The sequence below is a fragment of the Lissotriton helveticus genome, chromosome 3_1, assembly GCF_964261635.1.
Source record: "Lissotriton helveticus chromosome 3_1, aLisHel1.1, whole genome shotgun sequence".
Taxonomy (NCBI): domain Eukaryota; kingdom Metazoa; phylum Chordata; class Amphibia; order Caudata; family Salamandridae; genus Lissotriton; species Lissotriton helveticus.
The window spans coordinates 184,638,637-184,654,203 of record NC_136061.1 but is presented as its reverse complement, the minus strand read 5'-3'; the positions used below and the strand labels follow the sequence as shown (position 1 = coordinate 184,654,203).

General features: G+C 43.7%; 1 protein-coding gene across 1 annotated transcript in view; it reads right to left on the bottom strand.

Annotated features, from left to right (window-relative positions):
* STX1A (syntaxin 1A) overlaps nucleotides 1–15,567 on the bottom strand; it is a 672,774-nt gene that overhangs the window by 26,647 nt on the left and 630,560 nt on the right. Inside the window, exon 9 of the mRNA XM_078679566.1 lies at nucleotides 12,689–12,799. Coding sequence (XP_078535692.1) covers nucleotides 12,689–12,799 — 111 coding nt within the window. The remainder of the gene's footprint in view (nucleotides 1–12,688; nucleotides 12,800–15,567) is intronic.

The following is a 15,567-nucleotide window of genomic DNA, read 5'->3' as shown; positions in this document are numbered from 1 at the left end:
CCTAGTGGATCCCACTTCCTTCAAATCCCTCCACAACACCGGACCCAAATACCTCAACGAAAGAATCTCCTTCCACGTACCCAGGAGAAACCTCCGCTCCGCAGACCTCGCCCTCACAGAAACCCTGCACATCCGCAGAACCAGAGAGGGTGGAAGAGCTTTCTCCTACATCGCGGCTAAGGCCTGGAACAAGCTTCGATCAACATTAGATGCCCCCCCCCCACTCTGCACACCTTTAGGATGAGCCTTAAGACCTGATTCTTCGGCTGACCCAGAGCTGCACCTCCCCACCACCCCAAGCGCCTTGAGACCCTCACAGGTGAGTAACGCGCTTCACAATTCCCTGATTGATTGATTGATCATGAGTTGCAGTTCCAACCAGAGGTGGTGCAAGATCTCTTCCACAACTGGGGAGAACCTTGGCTTGATCTATTCGCCACCGCTAAGAACGCGCAATGTTAGCAGTTCTGAGCATTGCGGTTTCCAAGGTGACTCTTGTTAGAAGACATATTCCGCCTAGATGAAACTCTGGGCTCCTGTATGCCTTGCCCACAATACCCCTGAGTCCTGAAGATCAGAATGAAGTTATCCTCATCGTATCAAGAGCTCTTGAGTACTAGCATCTGTCCTCTGATCAGGCTTCTCTTCCAGGAGGGCCTGCTGTCACAGCAATGGGGGAGGTTTCTTCACACAGGCCAGTGCAATCTCCACCTTCATGCTTGGAGATTGAGTAGCAAGAGCTTAACACCTCTGCCCTTCCTACAGAAGTGGTTGATGTCATCTTGCCAGCCAGGCATCCCTCGACAAGAATTGTATATGCCTGCTGTTGGGAAAAGTTACTGGATTGGTTCGGTACACGTCAGATTGACCCCACTCAAGGCTAAGTAATCTGACATTTTGTGGTCTGTTTTGTTCCTAGTCAAAAAGGCATTGCTCTGGGCATAGTTACAGGGTACCTTTTGGCCTTTTTAAGGTTGCCTGACCAGCCCTTGTTATTTAAAGCACTGGCTGTGATGCATCTTTGAGAGGCCTGTAACACCTGCTTTGCCCCTATTTTTTTGTCATGCCACAGAGGGTCCTCACATATTTGAGCCACTTCAGAACTGTCCTTTGCAGCTTTTCACCCTCAAAATGGGGGTTCCTCGTTACCATCACATCGATGTGGTAAGCCTCATACTCTCTGTATTAACCTGCCATGCAGCACCTTCTTCTCAGACAAACTAGTTCTACAGAGGTGAGCATCTTTCTAGCTGAAAGTTGTGGCGCCGTTCCATGTCAATCAAACTATCATCCTGCCAGCGACCAATGTTCCACCTCACCCCTCTAAGGAGGAGGAGGAGAAACTCCATCGCATGGATGCTAAAAAAACACTAAGCTTTACAATGATTATATACAAGAACAATAAGTGGATGATCAGCTCTCTGCGGGGCCCGTCGGAGCAAAGAAAGGCAGGGCCATGTAGAAGAGTACCTTCTCCTGCCGCATCATGCTCTTTGTAAAGATTTGTTACACACTGACCAAAAAGAAGCCCACAGAAGGGCTGCATGCTAATTCCATCAGCACCAAAGCTGCTACCAATACATGTTATGTGAAATTCTTGTCCTGGACATCTGCCAGGCAGCTACCTGGGTGTCCTCTACATGTTCACGAAGCACTACGGTCTCAATAGCCAGGTGTGCAGAGAGGGGCATTTCTCCTGTTCAGTCGTACAGAACTCTTTAGTTTGAGTCCATTCACAAACCCACCCCCAAATAGGTATTTCTTTCTTATCTATTCAAAAGGTGAGGAATCTGTAGTTAGAAGTCTCTATTAGAAAGAGCGTTACCTTTACAAAGGTAAGTAACTTGCTCATCCGGATTATATTTTTCAAAGAACTGGACAGATTACTTACATTTGATGAAAATATTTCTGCTGTTTATGGATCTTATGCAAAACACAAGATATGCCTAAACCACACTTCCTTTTTACACAAACACAATTTGAAGGGCAAGAAAAATGTATTATTTAAATTCTGACCAGGTATTCGTATTTCATACCTTTCACTTTCTTTTTTGTTTTAACGTTTTTTACACATTGATTAGCAAAAAAGGACCAACTGTACAAATATTTACATTACTATACATGACAATTTACAAACAACATTGAAACAATACATCTGAACATTAAATTAAACAACATCATCCATACCAAAAAGCAATTATTAAACGACAAAAAACATACAAAAATTCCTATACATTTGATTTCAATAAATGAAACACAAATTAAAAAAAAATTTGAATTTGTGTTTGTGTAAAAAAGGAAGAGTGGTTTAGGCATATCTTGTGTTTTGCATTGAAAAAGGGTCCAGCCTACTCCACGCCCAATATGGACCTAACTCCTTGGTGTTCTAAGTTTATGGATCTTAAGCAGTATCCTTGTGTGTACCTTCCCAAGACACTAAAGTGGATCCTGAATTGTGTTCCTCTGCAGTTCCAATCCACTGTGGCAGGTGGAATGAGCTTATACCACATAAAGGAGAGATTTAGAATGCTCCACTGTACTTCCAGCCTTCAGACCAGTAAGGCAAATCCACAAAGGTATGCATTATTGCCATTCAATTACAATATTAATGACCTAGAAGGTCTAAGAAGTCTACTGTAGCACTGAAGATTTTATTCTAGATAATCAGTCCACTCTCAGAATCTCTATAATGTCCATGGTCACTCTACGAAATTCCTTTGCAAACCTCTGCGTAAGCGAGAGAGACCTAGCCCAGCTCCCTAATAAGGTTAATAGCACAGACTATTTTCCTGGACATTGCATATGTGTTACAAACATTCCAATCTACAGTAAAATGTCACTTACGTTTTTAGCAACAAAAAAAAAGGACTGTTTCTTTCTGAAGAAATAATAAATGAGCCTCACAGCAAACTGTGCATCAATTTGCATCAACAGAGGGTCTTGTTCCACCTGAGGAAGGTATATCTTAAATGCAGGTGAGCCAAAGCTAACATGGAAAGAAATAGATCCTCGGCTAGCCCCTGCAGATCTGCTATCGGAGAAAGGATAAGTATCGAAGAGGTGCAGTGGTGAAGTGTTTCAGAGGTGCTCATATAAAGATATTTTATATTTGATATTTGCAGACCCTCTCATTAAACTGAATGGACGGTGTCCATGTCATCTACCGTTGCGATTCGTGTAGGCAGATAGACTGTGGCAGTCAGTGACAATGCTCTGGTCGAAGATGAAGTGTTAGAAGAAGTAGTAGAGTCCAAGATTTTCACTTCTAGTGTATCTCTGTGGCTGGAGCATGCACTCTTGAAAATTCAGCATCATAATTCAGTGGCAAATTCCTGGCTTTGAGTTTCTTTAACCATGACACGGAAATATGGTAAGACCAAGTCAACCTTGAGTGTTTTATCTCCTCTGATGTCGAGTGACCTTTCAATGGTGAGCAGGTAGCTGACAAACCAGTCTTCAATATGATTGACATTTATGGCTAACAAGAACAGAGGGGTTCTTGAGATTTAAAATCACTCTTTAAAACTTCCTCTATGGGAGTCTTTTGAATAGAAGCATGATGTAAGATAGAAGGAGCCCAACTTCATACTCTTCTGCCTTTCCATAGATATACTCCTGGTGCCTCAAGACTTTCTGATTACCTTGGAGCCTGACCGTCTTGCTGTACTTCATGAGTATTTCTATTATTTTTAGGCAATGATCACATTACTCTGAAATAATTGTTGTGGTAGGATGTACTCGAGTCATAGGTGATGGAGGTATCAAACCACTGCCATTTCTAGAGACAAATGAAGTCACTGAAAGACATCATGGAATAAATCACTGGATGAGATGATGTATGAGTAGATGATAGAAATTCTAATATTTTCATTACTGGACTAACCTGTGCGGTCAAAGAATAAAATCTTGAATATTGAGAGCCACAACACAAGCCCTGGGCAATCTCTTGGCCCTGACTTTCTTCAACCACGACACAGATAGGTGGAAAGATCTTTTCCTCTAGAGTACTTTGAAGTAATGCTATGCTGCAATGTTCAAAGTTCCTTCAATGTTAATGGCCTTGATTGCTCTCCAGTTTTACAGGAGAGAGTCTTTATCTAACAGCTCAAACAGAGGATCCATCAATTTAGACCCAATAGTGTTGTGTTCTCTGGGAACCGATGACATCCACACCAGAATAAGAGTCATAAAAATGCCTCCTTAAACCAGTCTTATTCTGGATACTGTAGAAAGATGACCTCACTCGAGACTGTATTTGAAATATTATTTCATGGATGCATTTGAGTTCTTATTTGTCAAGAGATAGGAGATAAAGCAACAGATAATGCAGCTATCACAGCAACAGATACAATCCTTTATTTATGCACCAATGTAAAAATAGTTTCCATTTTAATGTATAACTGTTGGTCGTGGAAACAAAACTGGTATCTGTTAGAATACTCTGGCAGTCTGTATTATGACCCCTCTTCTTGATCTGAAACATTTCATGGACCTTGGGGGCTTCACTGTCAGCTGGTATAAATCCAGTGGCAGTGATATCAAGATCAGGTTGGCTTTATGAGAATTAGAATGCATGTTTCCTTCTCAATCTTGATAGGAAATTTCAGGACCAGGTAAAATGATGGACAAACATAAGTAAATATCTTGAAAAGGCTTCCAATATGTCTTCCACTCAGTACTCGCTCATCAAGAACTGGCAGCGGAAAAGATCTGGAAAAAGTTCACTCTGTTTTACAAAAAACACATGCAGCAGGCCACAGTTCAGTTCCAACTTGTGGCAACATAACTGGGGCAATGCTCAATTGCAAATTCTGGTAAGGTTGATCGATCTCTGAAAAACTGTGAATCAAAAAGAAATCATCTAATTTGCTGACATTTCCCAATGTTTGCAAACATCTCAGTATGTGATTGACTTAAATCCTTCAGAGGGCAAATGGATTAAGGAAGGCAATAAACATGCTAAGCCAGTGCAGAATTAGCCAGCAGTGCAGCATTCTTTCATGAGGTTAACACACACATATATGTAAAGAAAACCTCCTAATTAATGTCTGTGAAGATCCGGAAGAAAAAATGCAGCCGTGGGACGAGCTGAAGCCTCATTTTGCTCAACTGTACAAGCTCTACAACAGCCAATCTATGCAGAGCTCTCCCCAGCCAGAGAGACAGGGAGAGCTCAAAAAAGAAAAAGGACTTAATCCCCACTCTATTTGTACTGATTGATAGAGAGAAACTCTGTTTATTTAGACCGTAGTCTTTAAACAATGAGATCGAAGTAGAAATGCATCACATCAAACACCTTACAAAATTTATAAAACCAAGCTATTACTCTCTATGCAGCTTCCTATATGTTATACAATTTTAAAAAAAGGCATTCTTTGGATAGCACAGACATAAAATCGTTAAAAGGAATTTTAAAAAACACATACTATGCATAATAAAACTAGAAGTTATTACATTTAAAAGCGAGGCAATTTCCATAAGTTTCTCATTTTGGTACTGTCTGATATCTTATTGGATTGTAATCCCTCGTATCTTAAGTTTTACTTATTTCTGGCAATGGGATACTAGTAGGTTCCTCAATTTGATTTCTTTTGCTGTTCCTGCGCTAAGCGATTCACCCCTTTCAGATAGTTTCCAAGTCCAGATTTTCCATTCCTATCAGTAAGTTTGTCACTTGTACACGTTGTCTTATGCCATATTTTATAAATAATGGTCGTAGGAACCGTTTTCTTACTTCTAGACATGTCAAGCAGTCAAGTAGTATATGCAACATTTCACACTTGACCCCCAGGCCACATTTACATATACCATCTGGATATAGCATTTCTGCCTTCACTCTCCCCTCCATTAGCCAGGGAATGGTACCTATTCGGATTTTCAGTATCTCCCACCTAAAGCCGTAATTTGGCAGGGTTTCTAAATACGGGTACCCCGTCTCGTTTTCCCACGATTCTATCATATTAACCACTGATTTTTTGTTTCTTAGGTATCCTATATCCTGCCTTCTAGAGTACTCCCTTCCTTGTGCTCTGAGTGCACTCTTCGTGAACTCCACATCTAGAGTATTTTGGTTTACTCCAACATTTAGATTCCCAATTATTTCCTTTATTTTTCTTTTTGCGTCTAATGCCCATCTTAGGTTACTGTGTCGGATTTCCTCACTACACCAATGTGAGACCTTTTTCCCTTCCCCCTGGGATTGGCGTTTCCAGAATCTTATCATCGCCATTTTGGCCTGAGTGTTCCACCCGATCATATCTGTTTCCAGTCTAATTGCCTGTATCATTGATGACTTTGGTAGTGACAGTAACGTTTTCAGGGCCTTACCTTCCTCCCAATCCCAACCTCCCTTTCCGCTTAGAAGGAGCACCTCTGCACCATACAGTACTTGGGGCGGTATCATGGCCTCCTATGCTTTTAGTAACAGTTTATAAGACTTATCCCCGTAGTTTATATTACATTTTTTCAGGCCACAAATGGAGGAGGATGCTTTTACGTTTTGGTGTTCCAAATGTATATCCCATTTTAAAGAGGATTCAAACCAAAGACCAAGATATTTGTATTCTTTTACCGTTTCTAATTTTATTTTATCTAGGTGCCAGCTGAAACTCTTGGACCCTTTTCCGAAGCGCATTATCTTTGTTTTTTCCATGTTCACTGTCAGCAATTTATCCTTACAGTAGTCATGGAATGCATTTAATTGTCTTTGTAGCCCGAGCTCGGTCAGATCAGTAATCACAAGGTCATCTGCATACAACAAGCATGAGACATTTCTATTATTCATCCTTGGGCTCGCGCTTCTTTCCACATCTAGTGCTGCTGGCAGGTCGGCTAGGAATATTGAAAAGAGGAGCGGAGCTAAGATGCAGCCCTGTCTCAGCCCATTCCCTATCTCAATCCTCCTTGTCAGAGCCCCTTGTGTATCTTTAATGACTTGGGCCCAGTTCCCTCTATGCAATTCTTTCAGGATTTCGAGTAAGCACACCGGGATTTCGTATTTAATCAGGCACTCCCATAGTTTCCCCCGGTCCACTGAATCAAAGGCTGCCCGGAAGTCGACGAAACTGCAAAATAGGTTCCCCTTTTGTTCTATCGACTTCTGGGTGAGGGCCCACAGGGCATATCAGTGGTCTACAGTGGAGTGCCCTTCTTTAAAGCCCCCCTGTTCCACTGGGATAATTGAGTTCTCTTCTACCCAGTCCTTTAATTTGCCAAGCACTATTTTGGCAAATATTTTCTCCCCGATGTCCAATAGATTAATTAATCTATAATTTTTCGGGTTTTTCATCTCCCCTTTCTTATGAATTGGCCTTATTATAGCCCCATTCCAGTTTTCGGGAAGTTTCCCAGTATCTAGAATGACTCCAAACATATTTGCAAAAAATTTCGACCACCACTCTACATGAGTTTTGATTATTTGTGCCGGGAGATTATCCGGTCCTGCCGCTCTTGTGAGATTCAAACCCTTTATCGTCTTTTTAACCTCTTGGGCAGAAAAAGCGGGTTTTATATCTGCTACCAGACCGCTCCAGACTGTGTACATATTTTCTTCCCGGTCTTTCCCTGGGCTATACAGATCCTGTAGATACTCCTCCCATACTGCCTCTTCTACTATGCAGTTCATTTTCCCTAGAGGGCGATCTGCTCCTGAGTGCACTAACATCCAGAAGTGGCATGAGTTCTTTGTTTCTATTGCCTCAAGTAATTTTTGACAGCATCCCTCTTTAAATTCTCTTTTTGCCCTTCTGATAAGCATAATATATTCTCTTTTTAAGCCTGTGAGAAGTTGGCCTGATATATAGTGCTCACTATTCTAGTGATCACTTTGTATCATACCAAACAACCCTTATTGATGATTGGTTGTAAGTCAACCTTATTAGACCAGCTATCCTAGTAGCATGGACACGAGCAGTCTTCAGGCTAAACTCTGGAGGGCGTGTTAAGCCAGCTGGTTTACCATCACATATACCCCTTGAACACCAAGTGAAAGGACACCACACAAGTTGTTATAAAAATATAGGATATTTATTAATAACAGTTCTACCCTGAACTCTTTATGAGTCAGGGAGCTAAGCACAATACAAAACTCTTACGAAAATACTTCAAGTTGCACAATTTACACAAATGCCCGAGGGGCACGAAAAACCATATACACAAAAAGTGGAATGCGAAATACTAGCAGTTAAGTAACAAGATCCAGAGGCTTCAGGATCGCTAGGACTACACTACTGAATCCTAAGGTTAGGAGCAGGAGGCCTAGGGAGATCGGGTGCAGAGTGTGCACTCTCACGCGGGATGCGGGAAGAAGTCTATGGATGCTAGCGTTTCTTAAGTTACTGTTTCCGGACGAATCCGACTAGGTAGACTGAAAACGACAAAGGATCTGGACACTTGGATAGTGAACCTGTGCTGGAGTACCGAAATACTCGAATTACCTAGCCCAGGGGCCGCGGCTGCATAGGGTTCAAAAGACGTCGGGAATCCTCGTTGAAGTCTATGGAGCCTGAAAGAAGAAGTTGCTGGCAGGCGACCAGTGAAGATATTCGGTGTGATCCAAGGCTGGATCAGTGAAGGAGACGACCTGAAAGCAGAGGGGACTTAGTTCTTAATCACTAGCCAGTGATTATGTGGGCACCAAGATGGCACCGGATGAAGTCACCTCGACCAGGTGAGTGGGCGACGCTGGACTCTGCAGTCACACGGGCTAGGAGGCGTTGTCGACGTCCAGGCTGGAGGTGCGAGCTGTCCCACGAGGCTGTCGGCGATGCTGGACTCAGGATCTGAGCAACAAACCTTTGCAAAGGCAAGCCCACGCGGTGGAGTCAAGATGGCGTCTGGAGGGGACCAGGAGGGTCCAGGGCACTTCTTGTTGGACAAGAAGCAAGGGCCAGTCTAGGAGAAGTCGTGGAGAAGTGTGGCTCACTGGTTAGAGGAGGCAGACCTGGAAGCAGAGGTCAGCCCGGGACCAGGGTTCAATTCCCGGCTCGGCAGGGTCTTGAGTCCTAAAATGTCCATGGACTTGACAATTCTCGCTCTGGTGCCTACTCGATTCACGGGTTCACACTCTGCGACTCTGGGCAATAGCTTGCTTAATCTCCACAACGGCCCCTCGCGGCGGGATGCCTGGCTTTCACCTTGCGGATACCCTGCCGGGGTTATCTCACAGGGGAATACCAGGACGGGTTCCCTAAGCAAGCGCTTAGAAACCGCTTGGTGATTTGCGCTATATAAATTCCTGTACATTTACATTTACATTTACATTTAGGGGACCTAGACCAGCGGTGCAAACGTCGTGGTACGTCGTCAAGAGGGTCACTAGCCAACGGGCAAGTGACCGGACAACGTGGCAAGCAGCAAAGAAGCAGAAGGGCCCCACGCAGATCTCGTGGATGCTGGGAGGCTGGACTTCGGTGCTGGAGCTGCTTAGGGTTAGGGCTTCTCAAACCCCAATGCACTTACTCGAGGGTCTCTCGGGGGACGTGCTGGTGAAGCGTTGTGCAGGTCTTGAAGATGGCCGGTCCCACGGGTCTCGTCACACCCACGATTCTCAGCTGGGCTGGATGATGTAGGTAGAGGTCAGAGATGGCAGGGAATCCGGGTCTCGTCGAGCTGGGCAGTCTTGATCCGGAAGATGGACGTGCAGCAAACCGCAAGAGCTTCGATGGTGCCTGCAGGGTGGCTACTCCTTAGCCACAAGGGAGAGTCTTCAGAAAAGTCAAGCGTTCCTTTCGTGGAAAGTAGTTCAAGATTCAGAATGATCTAATTTGGGAAGGGGGCCTGCTCCTACCTTTATCCTAAGAAAAGGGGCTGGCACGCGACTAAGTCCTGCCCTATGCACAGTGAGCACCGGGGTGCCACTTGCAGTCACCTTCCTTTCAGCCCTGCCTACCTGGGATACACAAAATCCTGTCTGGGATGGTGCTGACAGGAAACCCTTTGTCCATGCCTCCGTTGCTGGAAGGACTCCCAGTAGCAGGAGGGCAGACTTGTGTCTCGGTGGCAGCATCCATTTTGTGGAGCTGAGGCTGTGTCTGACTTTAACCGGGGTTCACAGTTACATACATGTCGTGTCCCTCTAGAAGGGTGGAATGCTAACCCCGTCGCCAGAATTGGCGAGGGGTTAGTATTCCAATTCGTATGACCCCTTACTCGACATGTTTTGATAATGCTATACCAAAGTTAGCATTTAACCGCGAGGATTATAATGCACTTAAGAGTATATGGTATAGCGTTATCATGGAACAGCTATTTGGACTTGGTTCCGCAAGCTGCAAACGGGCTCAGCTCATGCCAGAGCACCATCTCACATAATTCCAAGCACTCTGCCTTCAGGATTGATAAGGCCTGCCATAGGAGTGACTGATAGGAATATATGTGTCCATTTTAGGTTTAGATATAGGAATACTATATCTAAAGCAAAGGGTGTTTACACCACCTTGCCCCAGCTGTCGTGCAGCCAGTTGTGACTGTTTGGGTGGCCAGCCAGGGGTGGCATAATACATGCTTCAGCCCCTGGTAGGCCCTGGGTACACCTATGCCCTGGATACCTAAGGTATGCTGTACAGGGACTGACAAGGTGGCCCAGCACCAATTGGTAAAATGCACCTAAGGTACATGGTTGTAATTTAGAGAGAGAACAGCTAGGCTGTGGGTCTGATTAGCAGGCCCACAGCCAGGTAAAGTCGTAAATCAGTGAAGCAAAAAGCAAAAATCTGGGGTGGCCATGGGATTGCAGACCCCACTCTCCTACAAAGCCCACTAGGGTGTTTGTACTATCTTGATCTCTCTTTAGCTGATTGCGGCGGGTCATTCTCCTAACTTCCCTTTTTTTCTCCTGGCATTCCCTTGTAAACCAGCCGGAGGATTTCTTAGTCTTCAGGCTTTGTTTTTATTTTTGCCTCTATTTATATATTTTTGCTCTTTACTAAGAGTTTGGACCACCTCCTCAATTTTTCCTACGTACCATTCGAGGTTTTGACCCCTTGCTATCTTCAGGTCTAGGTTCTGTTGTAGTTTTATTAATCTAGCAACATATTCATCCGTGTACTGATTGGAACCATGAGGGGTTACAAACGCAACACATCCCAGCCTTACCACAGGGCAGGAGTGCAAAACCTGATCCTTGAAAGCCTTGCTAAGTGACTGGAGAATTTGGGTTGGTCAGACCCCTGCCATTCTCCCAAATTGTTTATGGGCAAGGGAGAATTATGTATGTCCCCCCCTGCCCCCAACTGTGTCTAATGGCAGGGGTTTGGGCGAGAGAGGAAGGATGTATATTTCATTTTCACCTTTGTTTTTTAACACTCCTCGGCCTTGGCCAATGGCTGGGAGTTTATGTTTGCGCCCTCTCACTGATATTCCTTGACCAAGGGCAAGGGAGATCTTCTTGTCATGTTTTCTGTCAGGACACTCTCATGGCTTTTTTCTGACCCATCCTGCCTCACCCCTAAAAGAATGATGATGGAGTACACCAGGGCATCTATCAGTTGTCCCCAGCCTTCTCTCCCTTTATAATGTTGTGGGTCAAGGAGGGCAAGGTATCAGCAACTAACAGCTGCCTCAGGGGCACTTTGGGGTTTTTGTATTTAAGGGCTTAGAGGGACAAGAGAGAGTCTACACCACACTTGTGTTCTACTGGAACGTTGCATCCACGTAGACTATTAAAAAACCCAAGTGCTCTGTGGGAATTTAACAGTGATGCTTTCAAAGAACAGATGGTCTAATGTGTGTCTTCTTTGTGTTCCTCTACTCTCATGAACAGAGGAGTCCAAAAGACCAAATACATCATGGTGACGAAGAGTCACCTAAGTAAGGGAGATAACTTTGACACGGAGTTGCTGAACATGCTTCCATGTCCACCAATTAGAATCTTATGCTGTCAAGCTCTCCTCTCCCAATGCATGGTCAAGACGCCTCAGCAGACAAAGTTACACCTGAGAGACAGTTATGATGTGGATCCAGCCAAATTAGTTTTTAATGATTCAGAACTTTAAGATGGAAGTTAAACATTGATTTTCAGTGAGATTTGAGGGCTGACAGAGATTAATTTAGAGAGGCAAGAGTCTTGACAGTGAGAAAGGAGAGAGGCCGGATTTTGTTCAGCACAGAAAGGTGAGAGGCCTGACCATAACAAGCACAGAGAAGAGCTTGGGAGAGATGTGACACTGATCATCAGATTAAGGAAAGAAACTAGGTAGTGATCAGCATCTTGAGAGGCGATTTGCACATGGAGGAGAGAGGTCTGACCAGGACTGGAAATAAAGAAGAGAAAGGTTTCAGAGTAATCACCACATTGAGAAGCGAGGCCGCCCTGACAGAGGTCAGTGCAGGATGGAGAGTAGTCTGATGGGTAATAACAAAAGAGATCTGACCTGGAGAAAATCCTGACAATGATCTGCTGATTGAGAAAATCCTCCTGGCAGCAATCAGTAAACTGAAGAGAGAGGACAGATAACATTTTCTACAGAGGCAAGAGAGGCCCGACAGTGATTAGCACAGAGTGAAAAGAGGCCTTGAATGGCACCGCGATGAGAAGGACCTAACAGTGTTAATCAGTGGGGAAAGAGGCACCCAGGCATCTGCAGAAGATGAGAGGTTTGATAGTAATCTGCACAGCAAGAACAGGTTTGTTAGAAATGAGCAGAATGGGCACCGCAAGATTGACTGCAGTTGGTATAGCGGCACTTACCCTCCTTGCTTTGCTCTGGTATTTGACAGCTTTTTTAGTATCAGATACGGCTCTTTCCACATAGTCAACAGAGTGCTCCACGTTGTATTCAATGCGGTCGATCATCTCTCCCTAAAAGCAAAGAAAAGGAAACTGAGTGATAGGAAGTTACCTTGCTAACATTATACTGTACCTGTATGTAAGAGAATACAATCTATCCTCTTTTTCAAGTCTTGCTCAGTGCTGCCCATCAGCCTTCATCCTAGAGAGAAAAGGAGAAATATATTTTTAGACAACTTTTTATATTTTTTTGTTTCCATTTTTTTCAACTTGTAATGTGTCCCAGGTAGTTTACATATTATTTATATGTTTGGATTTGGGGCAAAGTGTTTGGGATGGGTCAGCCCTTCTCAACTCATTTTCTTACTAATTGTTTGGCTCTTTCTATAATCAACATTGATAAGGCTGAACCAGAAGGATATTAACAAGGTTAATTTTACAACAGACTAAATATGAGTGTTATCGACTAGGAATGATGTGAAAAGGAATTCATCTGACAGATAACAGCCACATGAGAAGTGCAAAAGAATCAACCTAAGTGGAGTCAGCTCAGCGTGCAATGTACTGAATCTGAGAGCCATCAGGTAGGCATGATGTGCTCTGCAGGATGTCAAAGACATTAGCCAAGTGATATGTTTGATGAATTACATCTGAGAGTCTGAGAGCCATCAGGTAGGCATGATGTGCTCTGCAGGATGTCAAAGACATTAGCCAAGTGATATGTTTGATGAATTACACCTAAGAGACACCAATCAGTTCTGTGAATCCAGAAATACATTAGCTGAAACCAATATACATCAGCTGTCTGTGTTGGAAAATGGGATGAATCTGAAAGAATTGTGCATACATCACCATTGTGCGGTGTGTAGTGGGATGAATCTAAGGATTATCAGGGTTGTTTAATGTGTGACACACTATACCCGAGAGACATCATCTAGGTGAAGTGTGCAGTGAACGAAACCTGAATTACATGGGCTAGACGTGAGGTCGCAATTAGCTGAACCTAGGAGACACTATCTAGGAGAGCTGTGAAGTTCTCACTGTGAAGTTCTTGTGGGATATCAGCAATGTGAACTATGCAACTGGATGAACCTGAGACTTTTGTGGTGTCAGCTGTGTGGACTCTAATGTGATAAACCTCTGAGACATCAGCTGAGTGTGCTGTGCAATTAAACAAAACTAAAAGGAACCGGCTTGGTGAATTGTGCAATGTGAAGAACTTCAGCGACATCATGGAGGTCTGGTGTTCAGTGGGATTACTTATGAATTATTAGCTGTCGTCTGTGCAATGAGATCACATATATCATCTAGGTGAACTGTGCTGAGGAATAACCTTTATATACCTTAGCTTTATAAACTAACTCATTTGATGGACAAATGGATTATCAGCTAGGTTTGGTGTGTGATGCTCTAAACCCGAGAAACACCAACCAGGTGAGTGTACTATGAGATACTTCTTTTAGGTGTGGTGCGGCAATGAGCTGAACTCAAAATACATTAGTTATGTGAGCTGTGTAATACAATATGCCCAAAAAGAAACATCTAGGTGTACTGTGTAATGAAATGAACCGTATACACATCAGTTTAGTAAGCTGTGTAGTTGGTTAAATGTATCGGCTAGACTCTGTGCTGTTGGCCAAACATGAAAGAGATTAACAAGTAAGCAATGAGATAAACCGCAGAACATCTCACATCAGTGAGGTGTGAAGTTACAATGAGCTGAAATTGTGAGATATTAGCTAGTTGTACTGTGTAATGTGAGGAATCTGAGAGGAAAGGGAACAATGTAATAGAAGGAACTGGAGAGACATTAGCTAGGCACACTGTGTAATGAGAGCAATTTTAGAGACCTTACTAGGGTGCGGTGTGCAGTGGGAGAAACCCAAGACCCATGCTTGGTAGGGTGTGTAACGGGTTGAACTTAAGAAACACAAACTAAATGTACTTTGTAATGAGATGAACTTTAAAGATATCATAATGTGCCATGTGTAGTGGGATAAGGCTAAGAGAACTCAGCTAAGCGAACTGTGTAGTATGATGTGACTGACAGACATCATTTGCGTGAGCTATGTAGTAGACTGCACCTGAGGAATACGGGCTGCATTCAATTTGCAGCTGCCTTATTTAGAACAGCGGCTATGTGAGAAGGGCAATGAGCTACACTAGGCAGAAATCCACCAGGGGCAGTGCATACGCTAGGCTAGACCTTATTGACTTAACCTACTCCCAGGGTTGAACCACAGAGACTTTAGGTGTATGTGGTGTGACACAGGTTAAACATGAGGATCTGTAGCTGAACCCGACTGAGTACACTTGTTGTGAGCTGTGTGATATGGGAATGTTGAATGCTTCAAGGATCTCTTGAAGGCTGGTAGTCGGCTGAACATGATGAACAGAAGCTAGATGCAGTTTGAAGTGGGATGATCCTTGTGGGCAGGATCTAGAACCCAGTATTTACTGGTCTGATCATAGTGGACATATATTCAGATGATGACTGTAGTATGCTGAGCATGGCAGGTAGAGGCTAGAATGCAGTATGTCGTGAGTCAGAGCACAGACCTTTGAAGCAATCTGTAGTAGACTGCTTATTATGTGCCATATGTAATATCAGGTTATCTGAATATGAGGCAATGTGCTGTGAGACGAAAACAAGGTTGTTACGAGTAGTCTCCTGGATGTCCTTGATGTGAAATGTTTTAAGTGTCTTATGACCAAATATCTATAGTACGGGTCAAGGGATATATTTAACTCTCGTCCCTCAGAGGATACACAGGACTGTGGCATTAAAAGGCTACCTTGTTTTCAGCGAGGGCGAAAAAGTAGGAGTCGTTATCTTTAGC